Genomic DNA, 25,348 nt, shown 5'->3' with positions numbered 1-25,348 from the left:
TGTACCAGGACACAATGTTAAAACTGAGAACACTTTCAATTAGTGACCTGTAAATCATAACCAAAGTATATTTGCTGGTGTTAAAACCTCTCAGCTTACTGAGGAGAGAAAGCCTATGCCTTTCCTTTTCGTAGAGACCATCCACATTGATCTGAAAAGGGTTGGGATATGGACAGTTTAAGACTGGCCACATTGTGAAATGTTTTAAACAGTTAAAGCTTGGGTATGAAATGAGCATTCAGGAAAGGCCTAGTCCTTAATGAACAAGATTAGGTTTGGACTACTTAACTGGATTTCAGGGAGTTTAGTTATTTCTCTGCATTGCATAATATCATCAAAAGGCATGTCTGTGAGTGAAGGGCTGGGCAGGAATATTACAAAATACACAATTAATTATTTATTAACGATATTTACATTGTTTGGAGCAAAACATATTAATGCAAATATACTTTGGTTATGATTTACAGGTCACTAATTGAAAGTGTTCTCAGTTTTAAGCATGACAAGCAACATACATTCATGCAACGTTTGGCATGTTTACGGTGATGTATTCAGAGAGTGTGAGTGCTAGACTGGCTTGGGCGCAGTCCAGACTTCTTTCCAGTTGCTTGTGCCAAATGTTTGCCACATTTGACAAGGGAGTCTTGTTAATAAAGTTAATAAGGTAACATATAAAATACTGTTCCTTATTACTGTTTTAAGTCAAGTTCATGTGGTGGCACGGTGGATAAGTGGGTAGCACTGTCACCTCACAGCAAGAAGGTCCTGGGTTTGATCCCCAGGTGGGATGTTCCGGGTCCTTTCTGTGTGGAGTCTCTGCATGGGTTTCCTCCGGGACCTCCGGTTTCCTCCCACAGTCCAAAGACATGCAAGTGAAGTGAATTGGAGGTGCAAAATTGTCCACAACTGTGTTGGATATAACCTTGTGAACTGATGAACCTTGTGTAACGAGTAACTACCGTTTCTGTCATGAATGTAACCAAGGAGTGTAAAACATGACGTTAAAATCCTAATAAACAAACAAAGTACAGTTCATGATGGCTGATGGCCAACTAACAAAGGTGTGTCCACATATTTTAACTCCTACCTAGTTGGTCGACCTTGTAGATGTAAAGTCAGAGACGATGCTGCTGTTTGAGTTGGTCATCTTCATCAGTGGTCACAGGACGCTGCCCATGGGGCACTGTTGGCTGGAAATATTTATGGTTGGTGGACTATTCTCAGTCCAGCAGTGACAGTGATGTGTTTAAAAACTCCAGCAGCGCTGCTGTGTCTGATCCACTCATACCAGCACAACACACACTAACACACCACCACCATGTCAGTGTCACTGCAGTGCTGAGAATGATCCACCACCCAAATAATACCTGCTCTGTGGTGGTCCTGTGGGGGTCCTGACCATTGAAGAACAGAGTAAAAGCAGGCTAAAAAAGTATGTAGAGAAACAGATGGACTACAGTCAGTAATTGTAGAACTACAAAGTGCTTCTATATGGTAAGTGGAGCTGATAAAATGGACAGTTAGTGTAGAAACAAGGAGGTGGTTGTTGTTTTCATTGTTAAATGAAAAGCTTTAACACTTTCACTCTTACAAAACTTCACTTGTAATCACTTTTATTGGTAATACATTTATTAATAATTATTAAAACCGTGGCTCAGATCTCAGATGTGATTCCTCGTTTATCTTTAACATTTTTTTTCTTGAACACAATAATTTGCGTGGTATATTCTTACACAAGGAGGAATGTATAACTAAATACGCTTAAGTTAAATTATTTTTTAATTGTTTTTATTTTGTTTTCTGGAAGTCGATGGTGGTGCGTGACGTCATCGCCTCAGATCATGGCGGCGCCCGTCAGCATGTGTGTGTAGCAGGGACGAAGCTTTATTTACTCGTTTGTATATAATAATCGGATTATTCGAACCCATACCCTTGTGACAGTCGAGTAATTCTTTTTAAACATGGTAAGCAATTGTTACTGCATTCTACATTCTAGTGTGTTTAGCAAACAACTGCTTTAGCTGTTAGCTCACATGCTCACAGTGCTGTCAAGGTGAACGGTGAGCTCAAAACTATATAAACAATGAATTTATACTGTCTTGTTATTACTAATAATGTTAATAAAATACTATCTATAAAATAATATGTCGTAAAATAAGCAGCTACCACATATAAGTGTATATTAGAAAATGATGTTGGGTTAATTCTTTATCTGTTCTGTTCTGTGCAAATGTACATTCAGTGAATACAAGCAATTCAGGACCACTGTGTGCCATCCATGTCATGATTTATACCATTTATATTACAGTATTGTAAAGATTTATATTCAAATTAAACGTTAAGTAAACAAGTACAACTGCAAACTGTGTCTTCTCACTGTTCTTCAAAAAAAGGACACAGTTAAACTCAGTATTAAGCTCAATACAGGATCTCGAAGGTCGCTGGCATTTTGCAAGTTCATGGTAAATTCAACATGAGCCCTTCTACCATAGCATGTATGTATTCTGACATCGGTGGGTAGCACTGTTGCCTCACATGAAGAAGGTCCTGGGTTCGATCCCCAGATGGAGCTGTCCGGGTCCTTTCTGTGTGGAGTTTGCATGTTCTCCCTGTGTCTGTATGGGTTTCCTCCGGGAGCTCTGATTTCCTCCCACAGTCCAAAGACATGCAAGTGAGGTGAATTGAAGATAAGTGTCCGTAATAGTGTATGACATTAAACTTGTAAACTGATGAATCTTGTGTACATCGTATCGAATCTCAGCTCTGCCTTGCCGTTTGAGGCTGAGCGGCCACATGAACAACGATTGGCCTGTTGTTCAGATAAGTGGGACTAAGCCGGATGTGGGTCTCTCTCTCTCTCTCTCTCTCTCTCTCTCTCTGTCAGACTGGTGCAATTACGACCTCTGCTGGCTGATTAGAGGCGCCTACATAGAGATGAGGAAGGAGTGCTCTTAGGGTGTGTCTCTCCGATCACACTGCTAGGTGGCACAACACTCGTCAATATGTGGGTGATAAGATGCATACGGCTTGCTGCCCACGTGTCGAAGGGGGCGTGGGTTAGCTTCGATCTCCTCGGTCAGAGCAGGGATCGGCATAGGCAGAGAGGAAGCATGATGCAATTGGGCAATTGGACGCGCTAAAGGGGGAGAACAAAGGGAGAAAATGCAATAAAAAAAAGTGTACGTTTCAGTTACTCAAACTGTATTGTTATTATTTGAAAAAATAGGAAAATAATGGTTTGGGACAACCTGAAATGTTTAATTAGAATAAGTGTTCTCACATAACTAGAACAATATTAATAATACATTTTTAGGAATTTGATTGTAATGCAAATGTGCAAAACTGGGGTTCAAAGAATGAACATCTTACAGTTGTTGATGAAAGTGTTAAAAATAATTAGCTTTAACTGTATGAAACACTGTTCATCAGAAAGTCTGTTACAGATGTGCAGTACATTTTAATTGTAAGTATAAAAAACAGTAGTCTGCTTTGTTTCTATACTAATATGGATACATGCTTCTGTAATAATTCTATTTTTACTTCTTAAACACAAATACCCAGTTTTCAAGTGCTACATCAATAGATTAATAACTGTTGATTTAAACCTTCCATTATTTCTTTATTTCTAGAACATGAACCTGCCAAGACTTTGTCACAGACTGTGTTTATCAGTAAGTGTTTATACACTCAGTCTTTAAATATAATAACATCTATTCTAATGTTAAATGTACCAGATTCATTTAAATTCACTATTCACTAATATTATTGATATTATTGCTGCTTTCTGTCTATCTCTGGTGTCATCTGTAGGTGGTACAGACACGTCCTCTTCACATCAGTGGCAATGGGCAACAGCTGGAGAAGGCCTCCTTGGCAGTAGATGCTGATGGATCAGGTCGTCCCTCTATTTGCAGGACCTCAGAGAGTGACCCGGTGTGTACAAACATTAAAATCTTTATTATTTCCAGAGTTCCAAGAGTTTGATAACATAATTTTTGATAATCAAAAATACATAATGTCTTTAAGTTTATGTCTATGTCCCTTTTTGCTCTCGTCCGTAGTCGTGCCATGCAGAGCATCATGTTGGTCAGTACTACACGCTTCCCGCTGCACATGTCCGCACATTATTTCCACATGGACTGCCCCAACGCTTTCAGATGCAGGTAACAGCATTATGTATTATTTATTATTCAGTGTGTTTAAACTAGAGATGCATGAGTATCGATACTAGTATCGGGTATTTGCCCGATACCGCGCTCATTAACTCGTACTCGTACTCGCAAACGAGGCTCCGATACTAAACATCCGATACCGTGTACGTAGTGCACGTTGCTGCGTTAACGCAGGGATTTTCAACCTGTGGGGCACGAGTGCCTGACCGGGGGGCGTGACATTACGAGATTTTTTTACTTCTAAAACTAAAGCAATAAATTTTTCACCCACGGGAGACAGATTGAATTATTCTCACTGACCACGCTCACACGCACGTTTAATGTTATTTAGTTCCGTTTGACAAAAAAAACAACAACTTCAAAATAGAGCTAACAGCGAAGATAAACCGGTTACAAAAGCATCGCACCGCTGTTATAGGACGTGTTTGTGTTCAATACTCTGTTCACAGTGTCGATACAAGTGATTCAGGAGTCGACTCATTTTAAGTTTCTTTTCTCAGTCATCTCTCCGTGTTTACTGTTATAATGAATGATGCGGTTGTAAATAAACACCAACTACTACAGAAAATGCTGTGTGACTCGCTTACATTATAAAGCTCAGGCTTAATTATACTGGTTATTACCACAGAGCGGGAGTCGACTCAGAGTCGTTTACGATTTACCGAGGTGAACCACGAATGTACGTGCTGATAGAATCGGCTCAGATGGGATCGGACTGTATTATCCTTTTAAAGTAAATATTTCAATCAGCAGAATCGCATCGCATGTATGATGTGCACAACGTTAATTACGTGCGTTTATTAATGAGCGGTAACGTTAGCTTGTCAGAAGCTTTCTCAATGATGTCTGTGCGGTGGTTGTTTTTTTTACAATTAGTGATGGCAACCCAAGCAACTGTTCCACTGCACTATTTTACACTAAAAACTACACTATTCCATAATGCTCCAGATTGCATCATTCTAAATAGGTATCGGTATCAGCGAGTACAAAAATACATGTACTTGTACTCGTACTCGGTTGGGAAAAAATGGTATCGATGCATCCCTAGTTTAAACCTCACAAGTCCAATGAAGGATCTTTAGGATGTGGTAGAATGAGAGATTTGCAGAATGAATGTGCTTCTGTCAATTACACTGATCAGCCATAACATTAAAACCACCTCCTTGTTTCTACACTCACTATCCATGTTATCAGCTCCACTTACCATATAGAAGCACTTTGTAGTTCTACAATTACTGACTGTAGTCCATCTGTTTCTCTACATGCTTTGTTAGACCCCTTTCATGCTGTTTATCAATGATCAGGACCCCCACACGACCACCACAGAGCAGGTATTATTTGGGTGGTGGATCATTCTCAGCACTGCAGTGACACTGACATGGTGGTGGTGTGTTAGTGTGTGTTGTGCTGGTATGAGTGGATCAGACACAGTAGTGCTGCTGGAGTTTTAAAACACCTCACTGTCACTGCTGGACTGAGAATAGTCCACCAACCAAAATATCCAGCCAACAGCGCCCTGTGGGCAGCGTCCTGTGACCACTGATGAAGGTCTAGAAGATGACCAACTCAAACAGCAGCAATAGATGAGTGATCGTCTCTGACTTTACATCTACAAGGTGGACCAACTAGGTAGGAGTGTCTAATAGAGTGGACAGTGAGTGGACACGGTGTTTAAAAACTCCAGCAGCGCTGCTGTGTCTGATCCACTCATACCAGCACAACACACACTAACACACCACCACCATGTCAGTGTCACTGCAGTGCTGAGAATGATCCACCACCTAAATAACACCTGCTCTGTAGTGGTCCTGTGGGGGTCCTGACCATTGAAGAACAGGGTGAAAGCAGGCTAAAAAAAGGTATGCAGAGAAACAGATGGACTACAGTCAGTAATTGTAGAACTACAAAGTGCTTCTATATGGTAAGTGGAGCTGATAAAATGGACAGTGAGTGTAGAAACAAGGAGGTGGTTTTAATGTTATGGCTGATCGGTACATGCAACATTTGATTGCAGAAATTGAGGTCTTTCACCATCTACCATAAAAATATTGTGAAAATATACAGGGATTCTTGCAGAATCTCACTTTGACCTTCGAGCCCTTAGATGCTACTACATGAGTAACTATCAGGCTACTGAGATAAATATAGCCACATGGACTCTGGAGTATTTCAGAAAACTGTTGTCACTTTACACAGTCCGCCACAGCATCAAGAAATGCATCCTGAAACTCTATTACACAGAGAGAAAGCTGTGCATTAATTCTATGCAGGATGTCAGTACGTTCTTTGAGTCTAACTGTCTCAGATACACTAAAAAATGGTTTTGAAAGCTCATATTTTGCTAAACAATGCTATCTGACGCCACTCAGGTGTCGTAGTGGTAAAACACACGCTGAACACCAGAGCTGGACTCTCAAATACATTGTATCAAATCTTAGCTCTGTCAACCGGCTAGGCTGAGCGGCCACATGAACAACGATTGGCCTGTTGTTCAGATATGGGTGGGATATTAAAAAAACAGGATAGGGTCTCTCTCTCATAGCTAATGTAATTACGAACTCTGCTGGCTGATTGATGGCGCCTGCACAGAGACGGGAAAAGAGTGCTGTCAGGGTGGGTCTCTCCGTACACAGTGCTGAGCTGCACTGCACTCGTCAAAATGTAGGTGACAAAATGCATACGGCTGCTGGCCACGTGTCGGAGGGGGCGTGGGTTAGCTTCGTTCTTCTCAATCAGAGCGGGGATCGGCATTGGTGGAGAGGAAGCATGACGCAGTCGGGCAATTGGACGCGCTTAAGGGAGAGAAAGGGGAGAAAATGCATAAACAAAATATATACATAAAGAAAACAATGCTGTTTGACGAAGCTCTTTGTATGCTGATTGCTGTCAGTTAGCACAAGTGGTTATTAATAATCTGATCATAATTTGAATTATTTAGTTTGCTTTGTATCCATCCAGATGAAGACGTTTAATGAAACCTGTTTTATGGTGAGACAACCATCACTGGAGCTCATCTCGTATTTAAAAAGAGCTGATTACAGCAAACCTGCCCTGCGCTATCTGCTCTGTATCCTTTCTATCACACTGACTCAGACAGATGTTGCTTGATTACTCTTTTATGTAAAGCTTTGATTCTGTCTGTGCCCCAGGAGCCGAGAAACCATCAGTATTTAACGTGCGTGTTTGTGAGTGTTTTCCTTGACAGTGTATTAGATGGAGAGACCGGATGTGGGAAGACCATGTCTCTGTGCCACGCACTGCATTTCTGCTCCACACAAGGCTGGCTCATCCTGCACATACCAGATGGTCAGAAACTCATTTACTCCATCTGTTACACAAACACTAAACATTAGCAATTATGCATGACAGAAATGTGCAGTGTTTGTCAGTGAAGGAATAAACAGACTAATTAAAGTGTAATTAAATTCTAACCTGGAGGATTTTATACCTGGTAAACAAAGTCATTAATAAGAATAGCGCTAAATATGCACAGTTAATTTTATGTGTGAATAAACACGTATGAAAGTGGCATTGCAAGTTCTTCCCTTTAGTGACCGGTTTAAACATTACGCTAGCACACCAGCGCTGAGATTCAGAACTCCTCTGTTCGAAACTCTGCGTTGCTTCTGGTCGAATGGGCACCATCTAGCGGGCATAATTGGCAGTGCCTGCAGCAGATACTAATTGGCCACGTGTGGGTCCTTCATACGCTGTGTAAGGACCCTGATTGGCGGAAGAGACGCCTGTGCAGAAAGCAGGGGCAAAAAGAGGAGGGCAGTGTCGGAAGAGGCGTGTGCAGCAACGTATTCTCCTCGGATGCAATCTGGTATCCCTCAGCAGACAAATTGAGTGTGCTAAATTGGGAGGAAAATGAGAAGATCTGTGTCTAATCTGTGGTGCTTTTTATTACCTGCTAGTACTGAGTTCCCATACAGAGCCCCCCCCATAAATTGCAGCGGCAGGTGACCCTAAAACACAGCCATTTGTGTTTGTGTGGAGTGTGGATGTCCAGCCAGGTCACTGACTCTTCTGAGATTCACCCTTGCTAGTACAAACACAGCAGTGGTGTTCTAGCATGTTAGTCCGCTGCACCACCCGAGCACAAAATAAAGTTTTGGTTTTTTTTGTATAAGCCTGGGAATTAGAACCATCAATGAAGATTGTAAAAACGTAGTGGAAACACCCATTATTGTGTTTGAATAAGACTGGTAATGTAAACACATTATTTATTTGAAATATACAATATACTTTTTAATCGTAGCTGCCCACCTAGTTAAAAACAATTGCTTGGCTCTGCTGTTATTATACTATCTGGCCCATGTCAACATTAGATGATCTTTTCAGATTAAAGATTCAAAGTAGCTTTATTGACATGACTGTAAAAAACAGTATTGCCAAAGCATTACAACAATAATAACAAAAGAAGCAAAAGATGACAACAGAACAATTAACAATAAAAGTGATTAGAGATTAAAAAAATTTACAGACAGATATACAGATGATATATAAATGTATTTTATAAACATATGTATATATACACAGAACTGTTACCCACTGTCTCGCAGGCGGTGTAGTGCTGACACATACTGTGTGGCGAGGGGGGCAGTATGCCCTCTTTCCAGAATTTTTTGTGATTTTTTTCAATTCTGTGAGTGTTTGGTAATTTGGGATTTGTTGTTTAAATCTGTCGGTAACATTTTCTCGTGTTCTTTTGAATTTTTAACAGTGAAGAAGCAAGTGCATCTCTGTCTCCACCTCTCCAATCTTTTGATCTTTTCTCTCTCTCTCTCTATAGCTCATCTGTGGGTCAAGAACTGTAGTGAGCTGCTACCCTCATCATCTCGCCCAGGTCGCTTTGATCAGCCAATCCAGGCCTCACAGTGGCTAAAGAACTTTAAAATCACCAACGAGCATTTTCTGTCCAAGGTAATCTCTATTAGAACTTCTTTTTTTATAATTATTAACATCAGTGGCCTTTTCTGAACATTTGACACTGCTCCATGTGTATTGTCATGACTGGGTGTTTTTATTACTGCTGAGCAGATAAAAACAACACAGCGTTATGTGTGGACAAAGAGAGAAAGCACAGAGGAAGGCCGACCTTTGGGTGAACTGATTAATCAGGTGAGACCTGTTTGATCTTTATTATAAGTCCCTTGTCATCCAGTCCGTTGCTGTCACCCAAATGACAGCAGAAACATCTGAGGTTTTGCTTTCGCTTTGATCTTCCTCTTTGTTCTAGCTGAATGCAGGATGCTGTAGTCGGTGTATTATGGTTTGTATTTCCTCTTGATTGGTTTGCTCAGGGTGTGACTCGTGTGAAGAGCAGCAGTGATGTGGTGGGCGCGTTGCTTCGTGAGCTGAGGTTGCAGGTTGGCGGTGACAGAGAAGAATCCTTTAGACTGGCTGTAGCCGTGGATGGAGTCAATGCTCTTTGGGGGAGGACGTCTTTGAGGAAGGAGGACAAGAGCGAGGTACTTCACCTTCCTGTACATGCATGATTATATGTTTTATAATGTCACTGCACTATACAAACCAGTGGTATCTAATGTCTGTGTTTTAGGTCGCAACAGATGAGCTTACACTTGTTCATAATCTGCGGAAAATGCTCAGGAACGACTGGGTATGATTTTAAGTTCTTTATCCTCAGTTATAACATTTTATGTTCACTATATTCTACACTTCATGACCAAAAGTTTGTAGTCACTTAATTTTATTTAATCCTCACCTATTTAAACACATTGCCAACAAGTCATGTATTTTCCTCTGCTTAAGCTGACTAGTCAAATTTCAGCTTCGCTATTGGCCCAACGAGTGCCTACAAACATGATTGGCTATGTCTGAGGGAGACGGGCCGAATAAATTTCTCATTGCGGCTGCAATTTCACCATTTGCTGGCTGGTCGATGGTTCCTGCACAGAGACGGGGAACAATGGAGATCAGTTTGCACCTCTTGGTATGTGATACTGATTCCTGTGTGAACCCACCTCATGCAGGTGAAAAGAAGCGATTGGTTACTGTGCACGTGTTGGAAGGGGTGTCTGTTACTCAAGATAGGGGTCAGTGGTAGCCTAGTGGGTAGAGCTTTGGGCTATTGACTTTAAGGTTGAGAGTTTGAATCCCAGCTCTGCCATGCAGCCACTGTTGGGCCTTTGAGCGAGGCTTTTAACCCTCTCAGCTCCTAGGGGCACCGTACAATAGCTGATCTAGTGCTCTGACCCCAGCTTCCAAACAAGCTGCGTTATGTGGAAAAGAATTTCATTGTACTGTACACCTGTATATACTGTACATGTGTATGTACTATACATGGGTATATATATGTATATATGACAAATAAAGGCATTCTATTCTATATAGCCATAATGGAGATACAGCTAGGTTGGGGGGAAATGGAAAAATGCATAAACAGAATTAAAAAAGAGAAATGTTTAAAAGCAACAGCAGCTCAACAGCTGCACACAAGCTTAAGATCACCATCAGCTAATCCCTATAGGAATATGGCGCAATGTAGACACAAACTCTGGATTATTATATCGGGCTTTACCATCTGAGCGATTAATGGGATTTGCAAATGCCTGGGTGACATTACAACTGGTTACCATTGTGCCAACTGTAATGTTGCAATTGGAGTAATGGTATTTTTTCTTGCTACTGTGTACAGTTGGAACAAAATTACCATCAAATAAGCACGCAGTCCTTAAAAAACACAGTAAAACCACAGTCACGTTATGTAGTTATGAGTTTAGTGCACAGCTTTCTCAAAAGAGTAAAGGCATGTGTTCAGTAGTTGAATGTCTACAAACTTTTGGTCTTGTACTGTTTGTTGTTGGCAGTTCTTGTCCTACCATCTCTTACTGGTTTATTCTTCTTTTCAAGTGTGGAGGAGCCATTCTTACAACTCTCTCACAGACAGGATCTCTGTTTACATCTCGCTTATCTTACCTTCCTATGGAGCTGCTGGGAGAGGTGAGCACATGCATGTTTTTATTATTCAGTTGTTATATATACACACAAGAATCTACATTTCAGGGTCAATCAGGGATAATGTCTGAAACAAGGTTTCTGATGGGGCAATTATGACCTCTGCTGACTGGTCATGGTGGCCTGCACTGGGCTGGCTGATCATGAGTGGCAGTGCGTGGCTATCTGCATGCAATACTGCTGGTGAAAAGTACCGATCTGCAGCAAGTAAAGTTTCGAGTACAGAGAGCTAAGCTCCAACTGGTCACGACTGAATTGGGTGCAAATTGTATTTTGTAAATATGAACAAATGTAGGATTTTATGTCTGCAAAATTCAGAAAAAGTTGGGACGCCAACAAATATTAGTGCATATTTAGTAGAATATTTAGACATTATTTTGAGGCATTTCACAATAAGCAGGTGAAATGCTGATAGGTGAGGGTATCATGACTGGGTATAAAAGGAGAATCCACCACAGACTTTTGTAAGTAAATATGGGTCTTGACACACAAGTTTGCTAAACTATGTGAGACAATTGTAATTTCGTTCATAGTGAGCATTACTCAATGAATGATTACTAATAGTTTAAGCTTTCACCACCTAATGTACATGATATTGTGAAACGATTCAACAGTGTGGCTTCAGTATGGCTTCGTAGTGTGTGTCTGTATGCTTGATTGGCCTGCCTATTGTCCAAATTTGTCCAAATGCATGGTGCATCATGAAGAGAAGAATATGATATTAGGATTTTAACGTCATGTTTTACACTTTGGTTACATTCATGACAGGACAGTTACCTACTAATTACACAAGATTAATCAGTTCACAAGTTTAATGTCAAACACAGTCATGGACAATTTTGTATCTCCAATTCACCTCTCTTGCATGTCTTTGGACTGTGGGAGGAAACCGGAGCACCCGGAGGAAACCCACGTGGACATGGGGAGAACATGCAAACTCCACACAGAAAGGACCCAGACCGCTCCACCTGGGGATCGAACCCAGGACCTTCTTGCTGTAAGGCTACAGTGCTGTCCAGAAGAATATGACCAGGGCAACCACAGACTGTTAAGCACCTGAAGTCTCATATACGATGTACAGCATTGAACGGTGCTAAACATCTCTGCCCTGACTCAATATGTTGCAGGCATCAGTACAAATCACAGATTCTTATTTGTATTGCATTTTGCGAAATGCCCAGACTTGTATATACATAAAGTTTGTACATTCAGGCACTATGTCGAGCGAAGAAACCATATTTTACCTTTTAATTTTTAGGAGGGATTTGATCGGATGGACCCCTTTGTGCCAGTTCCAATTTCCAACTACAGTGATAAGGAGTTTGAGAGCTGTTATCTGTACTATATGGACCGTAACTGGATGCAGCATCCACACAGTGAGTTTATGTAGAATTCTGCAGTGTAAAACAATCATGTTTGTGTCTGTAGTAAAAAGCCGTTCACTGAAACACTGAACCTTTTTTTTTTTAGGTCAAACAGAAGAAGGAAAGAAGGAGCTTACTTTTCTCAGCAACAGAAATCCATCTATCTTGGAAAGACTGTGTGCCTTCTTGTAATAAATGTTCTCCCTCCCTCTCTCTCGCTCGCTCTCTCCCTGTGTTTGCGTAATATGATCCATTATACAGTTCACATATGCCACTGATGTCTTTAATAATAAAAAGCCCATGGGAAAAACTGACCTGTTACTTTCGCCTCATTCCTCTGACACTCGAGAAGAAAGCATCTGTTTAACACGGAGCAGAACATTTCTGTTACTGTCAAAATACACCGATCAGCCATAACATTAAAACCACCACCATTCTTATTTCTACACTCACTGTTCATTTTATCAGCTCCACTTCTACAATTACTGACTGTAGTCCATCTGTTTCTCTGCATGCTTTGTTAGCCCCCTTTCACACTGTTCTTCAATGGTCAGGACCCCCACAGGACCACCACAGAGCAGGTATTATTTAGGTGGTGGATCATTCTCAGCACTACAGTGACACTGACACGGTGCTGGTATGAGTGGATCAGACACAGCAGCGCTGCTGAAATTTTTAAACACCTCACTGTCACTGCTGGACTGAGAATAGTCCACCAACCAAAAATATACAGGCAACAGCGACCCGTGGGCAGCGACCTGTGACCACTGATGAAGGTCTAGAAGATGACCAACTCAAACAGCAGCAATAGATGAGCGATCGTCTCTGACTTTACATCTACAAGGTGGACCAACTAGGTAGGCGTGTCTAATAGAGTGGACAGTGAGTGGACACGGTGTTAAAAAAACTCCAGCAGCGCTGCTGTATCTGATCCACTCATACCAGCACAACACACACTAACACACCACCACCATGTCAGTGTCACTGCAGTGCTGAGAATGACCCACCTCCCAAACAATACCTGCTCTGTGGGGGTCCTGACCATTGAAGAACAGGGTGAAAGCAGGCTAAAAAGGTATGCAGAGAAATGGATGGACTACAGTCAGTAATTGTAGAACTACAAAGTGCTTCTATATGGTAAGTGGAGCTGATAAAATGGAGTGTAGAAACAAGGAGGTGGTTTTAATGTTATGGCTCATCGGTGTATATTCCAGTAAGATTATAACTACCTTTACTATTATAGAAGAAACATTAAAGGAAAAAATAGGAAGCCCTATTTAACTCACAAATTATAGGTAATTCATGATTTACAATGCAGACACTGACTAGATAAGTTTTACTTTTGTTTTGTTTCATGATATGGTCAGTGGTAGATCCGTGGATAAAGCTTTGGGCTGTCAATCGAAAGGTTGTGGGTGCTTTAGTGTCCCTGAGCAAAGCCCTTAAGCTTCATAGCTCCACGAGCGCCGTACAACCACTGAGTTCTCTGGGCCCAAGCTCATCAGATGAACAGAAAGGGATTAGAAACGTGTGCTCTGGTCAGATGAGTCCATGTTTCAGCTTGTTTTTGTAAAGAACCATTACAGACCATACAGACTGTTATCAGTGAGAATATATGGTGCATCGTTAAGAGAAGAAAAAGAGAATCAGATAATGGTGACCAAGGAACTTCGAGCAGCTGAAGTCTCATATCAAGCAAGAATGGAGGAACTTTACCTGCAGCAATGTGTCCTCAGCTCCCAAACCATTCAAACGTCTCAGGAAAGCTGGTGGAACTCAGTGTGACAGGCCTCTGTCCCAACTTTTTTTTGCATTTTAGTGTGTTGTGGGTATCAATTTCTAAATTTGTCTAAATGAAAAAATGCAATAAAGCTTCGTCTGTCTATCTATACAATATTATATCTATCTACACTGATCAGGTATAACATTAAAACCACCTCCTTGTTTCTACACACTGTCCATTTCATCAGCTTCACTTACCATATAGAAGCACTTTGTAGTTCTACAATTACTGACTGTAGTCCATCTGTTTCTCTGCATGCTTTGTTAGCCCCCTTTCATGCTGTTCTTCAATGGTCAGGACCCCCACAGGACCACCACAGAGCAGGTATTATTTAGGTGGTGGATCATTCTCAGCACTGCAGTGACACTGACATGGTGGTGGTGTGTTAGTGTGTGTTGTGCTGGTATGAGTGGATAAGACACAGCAGCGCTGCTGGAGTTTTTAAACACCTCACTGTTACTGCTGGACTGAGAATAGTCCACCAACCAAAAATATCCAGCCAACAACGCCCCGTGGGCAGTGTCCTGTGATCACTGATGAAGGTCTAGAAGATGACCAACTCAAACACTAGTAACAGATGAGCGATCGTCTCTGACTTTATGTCTATAAGGTGGACCAACCAGGTAGGAGTGTCTAATAGAGTGGACAGTGAGTGGACACGGTATTTAAAAACTCCAGCAGCGCTGCTGTGTCTGATCCACTCATACCAGCACAACACACACTAACACACCAACACCATGTCAGTGTCACTGCAGTGCTGAGAATGATCCACCACCTAAATAATACCTGCTCTGTGGGGGTCCTGACCATTGAAGAATGGATGGACTACAGTCAGTAATTGTAGAACTACAAAGTGCTTCTATATGGTAAATGGAGCTGATTAAATGGACAGTGAGTGTAGAAACAAGGCGGTGGTTTTAATGTTATGGCTGATCAGTATATATATACAATTTACCTGTTTTTTTTCTCAGTAAATGTATGAGTGAATGAATGATGCTACATTATTTTGGTCTCTGTGTGTTTTGCTGACATCTAGCGGTGTGAGGTTGTTATAATATGCTTGTCACGTGATGGCCATGTGATTGCAGATGCCGAATGACCAGGAAGTTTTTGCTTTATTTACAAATATTGCTGACAGTCACAAGCGGGTGAGACATGGACAGAGAGAAATTACTGTGTTTTAACTGAACAAAAAGGTAAAGAACCACGAATTTAAATATTCATACTGTATGATTTATTATTGAATTAGTTGACTGTATTTGGTGCTATTCTATTGAGCAGGTATCTGAGCCTGGCAGTATGAGAGGAGCAGATATGATTATCCTGTGTCTCCTAACAGCACTGATCACATCCAGCACAGGTTAGTTTATCCTTCTAACAGCACTGATCACATCCAGCACAGGTTAGTTTATCCTTCTAACAGGACTGATCACATCCAGCACAGGTTAGTTTATCCTTCTAACAGGACTGATCACATCCAGCACAGGTTAGTTTATCCTTCTAACAGGACTGATCACATCCAGCACAGGTTAGTTCATCCTTCTAACAGGACTGATCACATCCAGCACAGGTTAGTTCATCCTTCTAACAGGACTGATCACATCCAGCACAGGTTAGTTTATCTTTCTAACAGGACTGATCACATCCAGCACAGGTTAGTTCATCCTTCTAACAGGACTGATCACATCCAGCACAGGTTAGTTTATCTTTCTAACAGGACTGATCACATCCAGCACAGGTTAGTTCATCCTTCTAACAGGACTGATCACATCCAGCACAGGTTAGTTTATCCTTCTAACAGGACTGATCACATCCAGCACAGGTTAGTTTATCCTTCTAACAGGACTGATCACATCCAGCACAGGTTAGTTTATCCTTCTAACAGGACTGATCACATCCAGCACAGGTTAGTTCATCCTTCTAACAGGACTGATCACATCCAGCACAGGTTAGTTTATCCTTCTAACAGGACTGATCACATCCAGCACAGGTTAGTTTATCCTTCTAACAGGACTGATCACATCCAGCACAGGTTAGTTTATCCTTCTAACAGGACTGATCACATCCAGCACAGGTTAGTTTATCCTTCTAACAGGACTGATCACATCCAGCACAGGTTAGTTTATCCTTCTAACAGGACTGATCACATCCAGCACAGGTTAGTTCATCCTTCTAACAGGACTGATCACATCCAGCACAGGTTAGTTTATCCTTCTAACAGGACTGATCACATCCAGCACAGGTTAGTTTATCCTTCTAACAGGACTGATCACATCCAGCACAGGTTAGTTTATTCTTTATTGTTTGTTACTGATCTTGTGTGTGTGTGTGTGTGTGTGTGTGTGTGTGTGTGTGTGTGCGCCAAACCTGTATCTGTAGCAGTTGGCAGTGATGAGTGTAACGCGAGGTCATTCGGTCAGAGCTCAGTGGTGTGTGAATGTAATGCAACACACTGCGACTCAGTGGGCCGTGTTAGCTTACCAGCTGTGGGTCAGTTCCTGTCATTCCTGAGCAGCAGGGCGGGCAGCCGGCTTCAGAGAGAGCAGGGTCAGGTGCAGAGGAACAGCACTGGGGCCGGTGAGTAACTAATCTGCATCTGGAATCTATGGGAAGATGTGCAGAATCATGTTCTCTGTCACATAGAACGTAAAAAATGTGTTTATATGACAAAATGTATAAAATAAAATAAAACATTGCAAAAAAAGTAACTACAAAAGAGTCTTTAATCTTTTAAATAAATACACATACAAATTCCCACAGACACACTCTAAAATATTGTGAAAAGTGTTTTCCCGGGAGTGTGAATGCACCAGTGGTGGTTTTGGTCAGATGTCCCAATTAACCCTGTTGAACACTTTTGGGATGAATTGAAACGTCGATTGTGAGCCAGGTCTTGACCAACATCGGTGCCTGACCTCAAACACTCTTTATGCATACAAATTCCCACACACACACTCCCAAATCCTTGTAGGAGAGCTTTCAAGAATCACTTCAGTGCTCTAGGTTTCGGAATGGGATGGTGTCCACATACTTTTGGATATACGGTGCTAGTTTTAGATCTCCACACACACAGGGTTCAGATGGGGTCAGAAGTATTCGAGTCCACCCGAGGGTCAGGAGAAGGTCTGAACTTCACCTTCCACTGCTGGTCTTCTCCCTGTTGCTGCGGTTCGGTGTTCTTGAACATGTCCCAGTCCCAAAAAAGTCCAAGTTGGTCCAACGCTCAGCGCTTACTCTATTGGCAGTGGCAGTGATAGCTTAGCGGTTAAGGTACTAGACTAGTAGGCGCCCAGGTGGCACAGCGGGATATTCCGCTAACACGCCAGCATCGAGTTTCTGAACTACTCGGTTTGAAACTTGGTGTTGCCACCGGTCGACTGGGCGCCATCTGGCGGGCATAATTGGCAGTGCCTGCAGCAGATACTAATTTGCCACCGTATCTGCAGGGTGGGGGCCGGACTATGTGTGGGTGGGTGGGGCTTCATACGCTGTGTAAGGACCCTGATTGACGGAAGAGACACCTGTGCAGAATGCAGGAGGGCTGTACACGTGTCGGAAGAGGCGTGTACAGCGACGTGCTCTCCTCGGATGCAATCTGATATCTCTCTGCAGCGGAAGACAAATTGAGTGTGCTAAATTGGGAGGAAAATTGGGAGAAAAAAAGGTACTAGACTAGTATTGCCTGTTAAATCACCACCGCCAAGTTGCCACTGTTGGCTCTTCAGTTGCTCGAATTGTAATTGTAAGTTGTTTTTAATAAAAGCATCCGCTTATTGCCACACATGATGAGAGAATACAAGCTGGTCAGCTCACTGTTAGAAGATGCTGCAGGTCGTGATGAGAACAGATCTGTATCACAGTTTCTCTCTTGTCTCTTTCAGCTCTTAGGCTGACTCTGGTCCCTACAGAAAAGTACCAGCATATTAAGGGCTTCGGAGCAGCCGTGACGGATGCGGCTTCCATGAATATCCTCTCTCTGTCTGCCAAGGCACAGGACCAGCTTCTGCGCCAATACTTCTCCCCTGAGGGTAAGAACAGGGCTAATGAGGAGAAACTCCAAAAAAAGAGATGAGAAATTAGACGGGTATAAATCTTGAATGATTTGTAGCTGTAACAAATTGGTTTTGTCTTTGTGAGATAATGAAATAATAAATATCTGAAACTAACATTGCTGTTTTTGTTTGCTTGGTTGATAATCCACGTAATTGTGCTCGAGTGGCGCAGCAGTTAGAGTTTGGGTAGGCTAACTTACCAGTACTGAATAGCTTACCAGTACTGAGTAGCTTACCAGTACTGAGTTTGTTTGTTTGTTTTATTAGGATTTTAACGTCATGTTTTACTCTTTGGTTACATTCATGACAGGAACGGTAGTCACTCATTACACAAGGTTTATCAGTTCACAAGGTTATATCAAACACAGTCTTGGACAATTTAGTGTCTCCAATTCACCTCACTTGCATGTCTTTGGACTGTGGGAAAAAACCGGAGCTCAGCTCTGCTATCGACCTTTACAGACATGATTGACTATGTCTGATGGATGGCAGGCAGAAGGGATTCCTCATTACTGGCTGGTTGATGCTGCCTGCATAGAGATGGAGAATAATATAGAGCAGTACTGTACATGTCAGTGGGGCCACGTGCCCACCTCGGTCAGGGTAGTGGTCTGCAGCAGTGGAAGAGATACAACTGGGTAATTGGAAGGACTGGATTGGGAGAAAAAGGGAAATTTATAAATATAATAAAAAAATAATCCACATAATTAAAATAATGTCTAAAAAATTAATCTCTTGTCTTTGTAGGAATAGAGTACAATGTGGTCCGAGTGCCCATGGCCAGCTGTGATTTTTCCACTCGTTTATACACGTACGCTGACTTGGCCGGAGACTACAGCTTGCTCAATTTCAGTCTGGCAAAGGAAGACACAGATATGAAGGTGACAGTCCTGAACAAATATGTGCAAAGTTTTCTAATTCCCAAACACATTCCACATAAACTCAGTCATCTTGTGTACTTAATGTACTTATAGGCCAGAAACATGAAAGAAAAGTCACAAAACATCTTTAGTGCTTTACATGAGAAGAAAAGTAGGTGCTTATGCAGCGCAGCAGATCCTGGCTTCCAATGTCAGTGGTGCTATTGGCTGGCCAGACTTCTACACATACGATTGGTGGGGTAGCTGAAGTCCTGCAACTGTTTGGCAGCCTGTCCTGACTTTGTGCTTTATGAAATACAGTAATTAATTAGTATTCATTCCTTCACAGATTCCCATAATGCAGCGGGCACAAGCGCTGTCTGATCGTCCTCTGTCTCTGTTCGCTTCTGCCTGGAGCGCTCCGGCCTGGCTGAAGACCAATGGTGCACTCACTGGCAAAGGCTCACTTAAGGGCCATCCAGGCGGCAAGGAACATAAAACCTGGGCACAGTACTATATCAGGTACCTGAACGATATCGAAGGTGTTTAAATACCACACTTTGACAGAATTATAGTGTTCATTGTTATGTATAAGGCATGGATGGTCATTATCTGGACAGAGTGATGTTTTGTGGAGCAAAGAAAGAAATCGATCAATACTCACTCACTCACTCACTTTCTTAACCGCTTATCCAATTATGGTCGTGGGGGGATGTGCTTGAGCCTATCCCAGCTTTTCAATGGGCGCAAGGCACACAGTAACACCCTGGATGGGCGCCAGTCCATCATAGGGCAGACACACACACATTCACCTATAGGGCAATTCAGTGTCTCCAATTAACCTGACTGCATGTTTTTGGACTATGGGAGGAAACCGGAGCTCTCGGAGGAAACCCATACAGACACGGGGAGAACATGCAAACTCCACACAGAAAGGACCCGGACCGCCCCACCTGGGGATCGAACCCAGGACCTTCTTGCTGTGAGGCGACAGTGCTACCCACCGAGCCACCCAGGAGATTCTCGAGTGGTGTGTCCATTGTTTGGATCCCCAGGGGTGCTATCAGCCGGTCAGGTGTCTTCACACAGACGTGATTATTAATGGCTGAAGCGAGGCAATGGCTAAGGCTTCGCAATAAACTGGCGTCCTGTCCAGGATGTGTTACTGCGTCTTGCCCTGTGATTCTGGTGAAACTGGACCCACGTCGATCCTGCAAACCAGTATAAAGCGGTGGTAAAACCATGAAAATGAAATAATCTATATAAATAATAATGGATTTATTTATTACAAAACCAGTCATCCAGTCCAGATAATGACCCAGACGCTTAGACACCAAATGCCAAAAATATGGTGGACAAGCTGAGCTAGTAGAACATCCTGTTTAGAACCATGGGCATCGGTATGGAGTTTTCCTCCCCCTTTATAGCTCGTTTGTGAAGGCAGTCCGCTAGATTTTGGAGCCTGTCTGTGGAAATTTAAATAAGAACTGGCTTTTAATAAGCATTCCAATACATCCCAGAGGTGTTCAGTGGAAGCCTGGACTCACTGCAAACCACATGTGACTATACAGACCTGGAGGAATAGCTGTATTAAAACAGGATTGGGCCTGTTGTCACAAATGTGGTAGCATATAATTAATGGATTCACTTATGATTACTGATTTCATACACTTTGTAGAAATCAGGCTGCCTGAAAGACCTAAACTAAATTTTTAGGGGTTTCCAAATACTTTTGGTCATACCGTGTTTATAAACTTGACCGTGACCTATACAGTGAATTGATTGTTGCGCCAGGAAAAACTCCATCATAAAAAGGTGTTCACTTCCTCTATTTTGTTGTTCATTCTCACACTTAACCTCTTTTCTTACTCCGCTTTCAGGTTTCTGGAAGAATACGCAAAGCACAACCTTTCATTCTGGGGCTTGACAACAGGAAACGAACCCACAGCGGGTGAAATGACAAATTATAGCTTCCAGGCTATGGGCTTTACTCCAGAAACTCAGCGTGATTGGATTGCAATGGACCTCGGTCCTGCTCTCAGTTCTTCTTCATTTGCCAAAATCCGACTGATGATTCTGGATGATCAGAGATTGCTGCTTCCTCACTGGGCCAAAGTGGTAAGAGGGGGAACAAAAAAGGGGAAACATTACAGACTATACTGAAAACATCAGACCTTAGTAGCTGGAAGTAGTTGGAAGTTGTATCGAAAGCAACAGTGTGAAGAAGAGAAATGTTCTGTATTGTACTCTTGTTTTTTTCTTTGCTGTTGTAGGTTCTGAGTGACATTCATGCTGCTCGCTACGTTCATGGAATTGGTGTTCACTGGTACTGGGACAAGCTCACTCCTGCCAGACTCACTCTGGCCACCACACATAGCCTATATCCAGAGTACTTCCTGTTTGGCACGGAGGCGTGTTCTGGTTGGAGCAGTCTTGACCGTGGTGTACGGTTGGGCAGTTGGGAAAGAGCTGAGGATTATGCCCACGACATCATAGAGGTATCTGGACTCTGAAAGCATTTAGACCCCTTATTCTTTTGTGCGCTATATATGTGGATTTAATTAAAGTTGAATCTAGTTGTATTAACTTTCTCCACCGGGGCGCCGCGGGGTGGCATGGTGGCTCAGTGGTTAGCATTGTCGCCTCACAGCAAATCCTAATAAATAAATAAATAAATAACCTCCTTCACCGCTGCAGACCCCCACTATGACAAAGAAGACCTGGTCTGGGTCGTGGTGGGTCCGATTAATTGGGTGAAAGGCAAGAAGCACTAGAACATCCATTGAGGCTTTCTTGACCATCATCATTGCCCAGCCATACAAATGCTTTTTTGCACAAATTCCCACAGACAGCCTTCTCAGAAGAGTGGCTGCTGTTATAGCTAAAATGATCACATAGAGGTCACTCTGTTTTAATACCATTTGTTTTTTAAACAGGGTGTTGTACAAGCTCATAGGCAGGTGTCCATATAGTGTAACATTTTTGGATGTTCCTACAGGACTTGAATAACTATGTGACGGGGTGGACTGACTGGAACTTAGCACTTGATCTACGAGGTGGACCAAACTGGGTTAAGAATTTTGTGGACAGCACTGTTATTGTGGACCCCAGCAAAGATGTCTTCTATAAGCAACCGACGTTCTATAGCATGGCCCATTTCAGGTGAGATTAGTTTTCTACAGTGTGACTGCTGGTGATTGTGGCCAAACGTTCTTTCAGTCCAGTTTTTAAAAGCACATCCTCATGTTATGAAGTTAGGGAAGGTTGTCTGGTAGTATTTCTAATTAACCACCTGTAACAGGGTGAATTGCGCCAGTGAACCCAGGTTGCAAGATGTTTAACCACGGTAGAACAATAGTGAGGCTAAAAAGCCACAAACCAAAAAAGGTATCGAGAAAACAACATTGGCCAAAATAACTGAAACAAAGTAATAAAATAAAGACACAAAACATCCACAGCCGCAGCAGAGAAAGTGGACGGAAAAGGGAAATTGCAGAAATTAAATATAATAAGATAAGCCCTGTCTCAAAAAAGGAAAGAAAGGAAACCCAGATCATGCTGTATAATAAAATAAACCAACTGGTGAGCATGCACCCAGCGTTAAACAAATTTCATACCTATGGTCAATTCAACATTCTGCACAGTAAAAAAATATAAATACAATATAAATTAAAATGACAGTGGTAGCTCAGCAGTTAGAGTACTGGACTAGTAACCAGAAGGTTGCCGGTTCAAGCATCACCAATGCCAAGGTGCACCTGTTGGGTCCCTGACCAAGGCCCTTAACCCTCAATCACTTGAGTTGTACTCAGTTATAACTGTTAGTCACTTGGATAAAAGTGTCTGCTAAATGCTGCAAATGTAAATACATGCATGTATCATTTAGGGCAGTTGTAGCCTAGTGATTAAGGTACTGGACTAGTAATCAGAAGGTCGCTGGTTCAAGCCCCACCACTGCCAGGTTGCGACTGTTGGGCCCTTGAGCAAGGTTCTCAATTGCTTAGACAATATACTGTAAGTCGCTTTGGATAAAAGTGTCTGCTAAATGCCGAAAATGTAAATTATGAGTAAATAAATAATGCTTGTATGACTGTGATTAATGTTAACAATGCTATTTACAAATATAGTATGAATCAATTCTCATGTGTTTTAAGGCTGGATTTATTATTTTATTGGAGAAATGTTTACATTTAAATGAACTGATAAATGATTTTATTGCAGCAAATTTCTGTTGGAGGGGTCTCAGAGAGTGGGCGTGTCCCTTTCACAAAACACCGATTTGGAAAGCAGCGCCTTCATCCGACCTGATGGCTCAGCAGTGCTGATCATATTGAACAGGTCAGTAAGAAAAGATGATGAAAGAAACATGGGACGGGCAACAAAAACTGTCTCTCATGCTTACCGGTGTTTCTCAGAAGAGCTGTGATCATTACTCTCAATCCATTAGGTTTAACACATCTGTAGCCATGTTTGAAAATATATGCACTTACTTAAGTGATGACCCAAGTTTGGTCAACTCCCACATGGTATTTAACATGCGTGCAGCTGCTGATCGCTTCTCTTCACCTGCCAGGGACAGGTTAAATGTTAATGTTAATTACCTGAGTGAAGATGTGTAGGCTAAAATTTGTTCAGTATTTTGTAACACCTGAATTAATCTAAAGACTACACAGTCTCATGTACCGTTTGTGCTTGTGTTTTTTCCTTGAGGACAATATGTTCACCTTTTCTACAAGAAACACACTTCTATAATGGTTTGTGTAAATCTACAGATCTGATGCTGAGGTGAAGTTTGAAGTTTGGGACCAGTCACTGGGATTTCTGCCAGCCAGCGCTCCTCCTCACTCCATCCTTACCCTGCTGTGGGCCACGTCCTGATTACCAGTGCACTTTAATCAAGGACAGGAGTAACAACACAAGACTTTAGGCTCCATGTTTCTGCTTCCAGTAACAGTCTAATCACACTCAAAATACTGATCCCTCAGCTATTTCAGTTATGATTGTTATTAATCATAATTAAAGCCATTTCAATTACATACTGTTTCTTACACTGATTAACAATTAAAATAAAATGATAGTTGTTAATCAGATGGTTCACTAATTATGGCAATGTTTAATGTTTTATCTGGGTACTTCAGGGGTCCCTCATTTTAGACAGTTGGAATTCTAGATAAACCATTTTCCAGATTTAGTTTAGAGTGGATTTTCATTACAGTGGATTCAGACCCCTTTAATTTTTACTTTGTGTTGTGAATTCGATTGTAATTTATATATTTGCCTTTTTATCATGAAGTGCAAACATGTTTTACAGTTTTCCAAAATGTATTACCAATCTCATATTTACAAAAATATTAAGACCCTGTATTCAATACCTTGTACAGGCCCCATTGGCAGTGATTACAGTCTTGTGATGGATGAGCATATTTAGGTCTCTCCACACATGTTAAATGGGGTTTTAGTCTGGGCTTTAGACTAAGTCACTTAAACATCAAACCATTTAATGTTCTTCTTCAATCCTTTATTGGCTGTCTTGCAACTCTGCCGTACTTTTGTGAAGCAGAGATTTCCATTTCTGATCTCAAACACATTTTCACGCTGTCATTATTGGGGATTAAAGTGAGTTTAACAGTAGATTGGGTTTAATGGGCAATCAACATCAAATCCACAGCACAATAAAAGTCAAAATCCACTGTATGTCACCCAGGAGTGCCGTGAAATTTGCGCTGCCCAATGATATTCTTTTGTAACAAAATTGCTATGGTCTTTTAGTCAGCAAAAGTTGATAAAATCTTAATGAAAAATATGAGTAAACATGGTATTTATAGATTTACCCCTCACTTAAGGCCAATTGTCTTTTTCAGAAGAGTTTGGCATTGTGGTCACAGTGTGCACACTGTATAATCAATACCAATCTGTAATTCTATTATTGTGCAAATTGCAGTGATGAATTTCACAAAATCTGACTGAACTGTATGTATGCTGTGCATAAGATGAATGATTTTGAATAAACACAATTCTGAATGTAAATGCAAGCTTTGGCTCTAACAAGTCCATGTTTAAAAAAACCTGTGAGCCTGTTTTAGCAAGATCAACATGTAACTGATTTTTATTCAGTTTTATTATTAATACATAATTG

At 41.7% G+C, this 25,348-nt stretch overlaps 2 protein-coding genes across 2 annotated transcripts; both read left to right on the top strand.

Moving 5' to 3' along the window:
* Nucleotides 1–1,842: 1,842 nt before the first annotated feature.
* On the top strand, nucleotides 1,843–12,831 carry dap3 (death associated protein 3). The gene is made up of 13 exons (XM_062991735.1): nucleotides 1,843–1,964; nucleotides 3,630–3,671; nucleotides 3,811–3,933; nucleotides 4,062–4,163; nucleotides 7,131–7,239; nucleotides 7,386–7,478; nucleotides 8,968–9,098; nucleotides 9,216–9,296; nucleotides 9,479–9,646; nucleotides 9,736–9,795; nucleotides 11,049–11,138; nucleotides 12,412–12,529; nucleotides 12,624–12,831. Exons 1-13 carry the CDS (start codon nucleotides 1,962–1,964, stop codon nucleotides 12,707–12,709), a joined length of 1,206 nt encoding a protein of 401 aa, XP_062847805.1. The 5' UTR covers nucleotides 1,843–1,961; the 3' UTR covers nucleotides 12,710–12,831.
* A 2,595-nt stretch (nucleotides 12,832–15,426) lies between these two features.
* On the top strand, nucleotides 15,427–25,244 carry gba1 (glucosylceramidase beta 1). The gene is made up of 11 exons (XM_062992519.1): nucleotides 15,427–15,496; nucleotides 15,582–15,660; nucleotides 16,680–16,877; nucleotides 18,182–18,328; nucleotides 19,100–19,233; nucleotides 19,562–19,734; nucleotides 21,093–21,330; nucleotides 21,486–21,710; nucleotides 22,211–22,374; nucleotides 23,434–23,550; nucleotides 23,985–25,244. Exons 2-11 carry the CDS (start codon nucleotides 15,600–15,602, stop codon nucleotides 24,088–24,090), a joined length of 1,563 nt encoding a protein of 520 aa, XP_062848589.1. The 5' UTR covers nucleotides 15,427–15,496; nucleotides 15,582–15,599; the 3' UTR covers nucleotides 24,091–25,244.
* Nucleotides 25,245–25,348: the final 104 nt, after the last annotated feature.

The sequence above is a fragment of the Trichomycterus rosablanca genome, chromosome 3 (assembly GCF_030014385.1).
Source record: "Trichomycterus rosablanca isolate fTriRos1 chromosome 3, fTriRos1.hap1, whole genome shotgun sequence".
Taxonomy (NCBI): Eukaryota; Metazoa; Chordata; class Actinopteri; order Siluriformes; family Trichomycteridae; genus Trichomycterus; species Trichomycterus rosablanca.
This window is presented reverse-complemented; position numbering and strand designations above follow the sequence as displayed.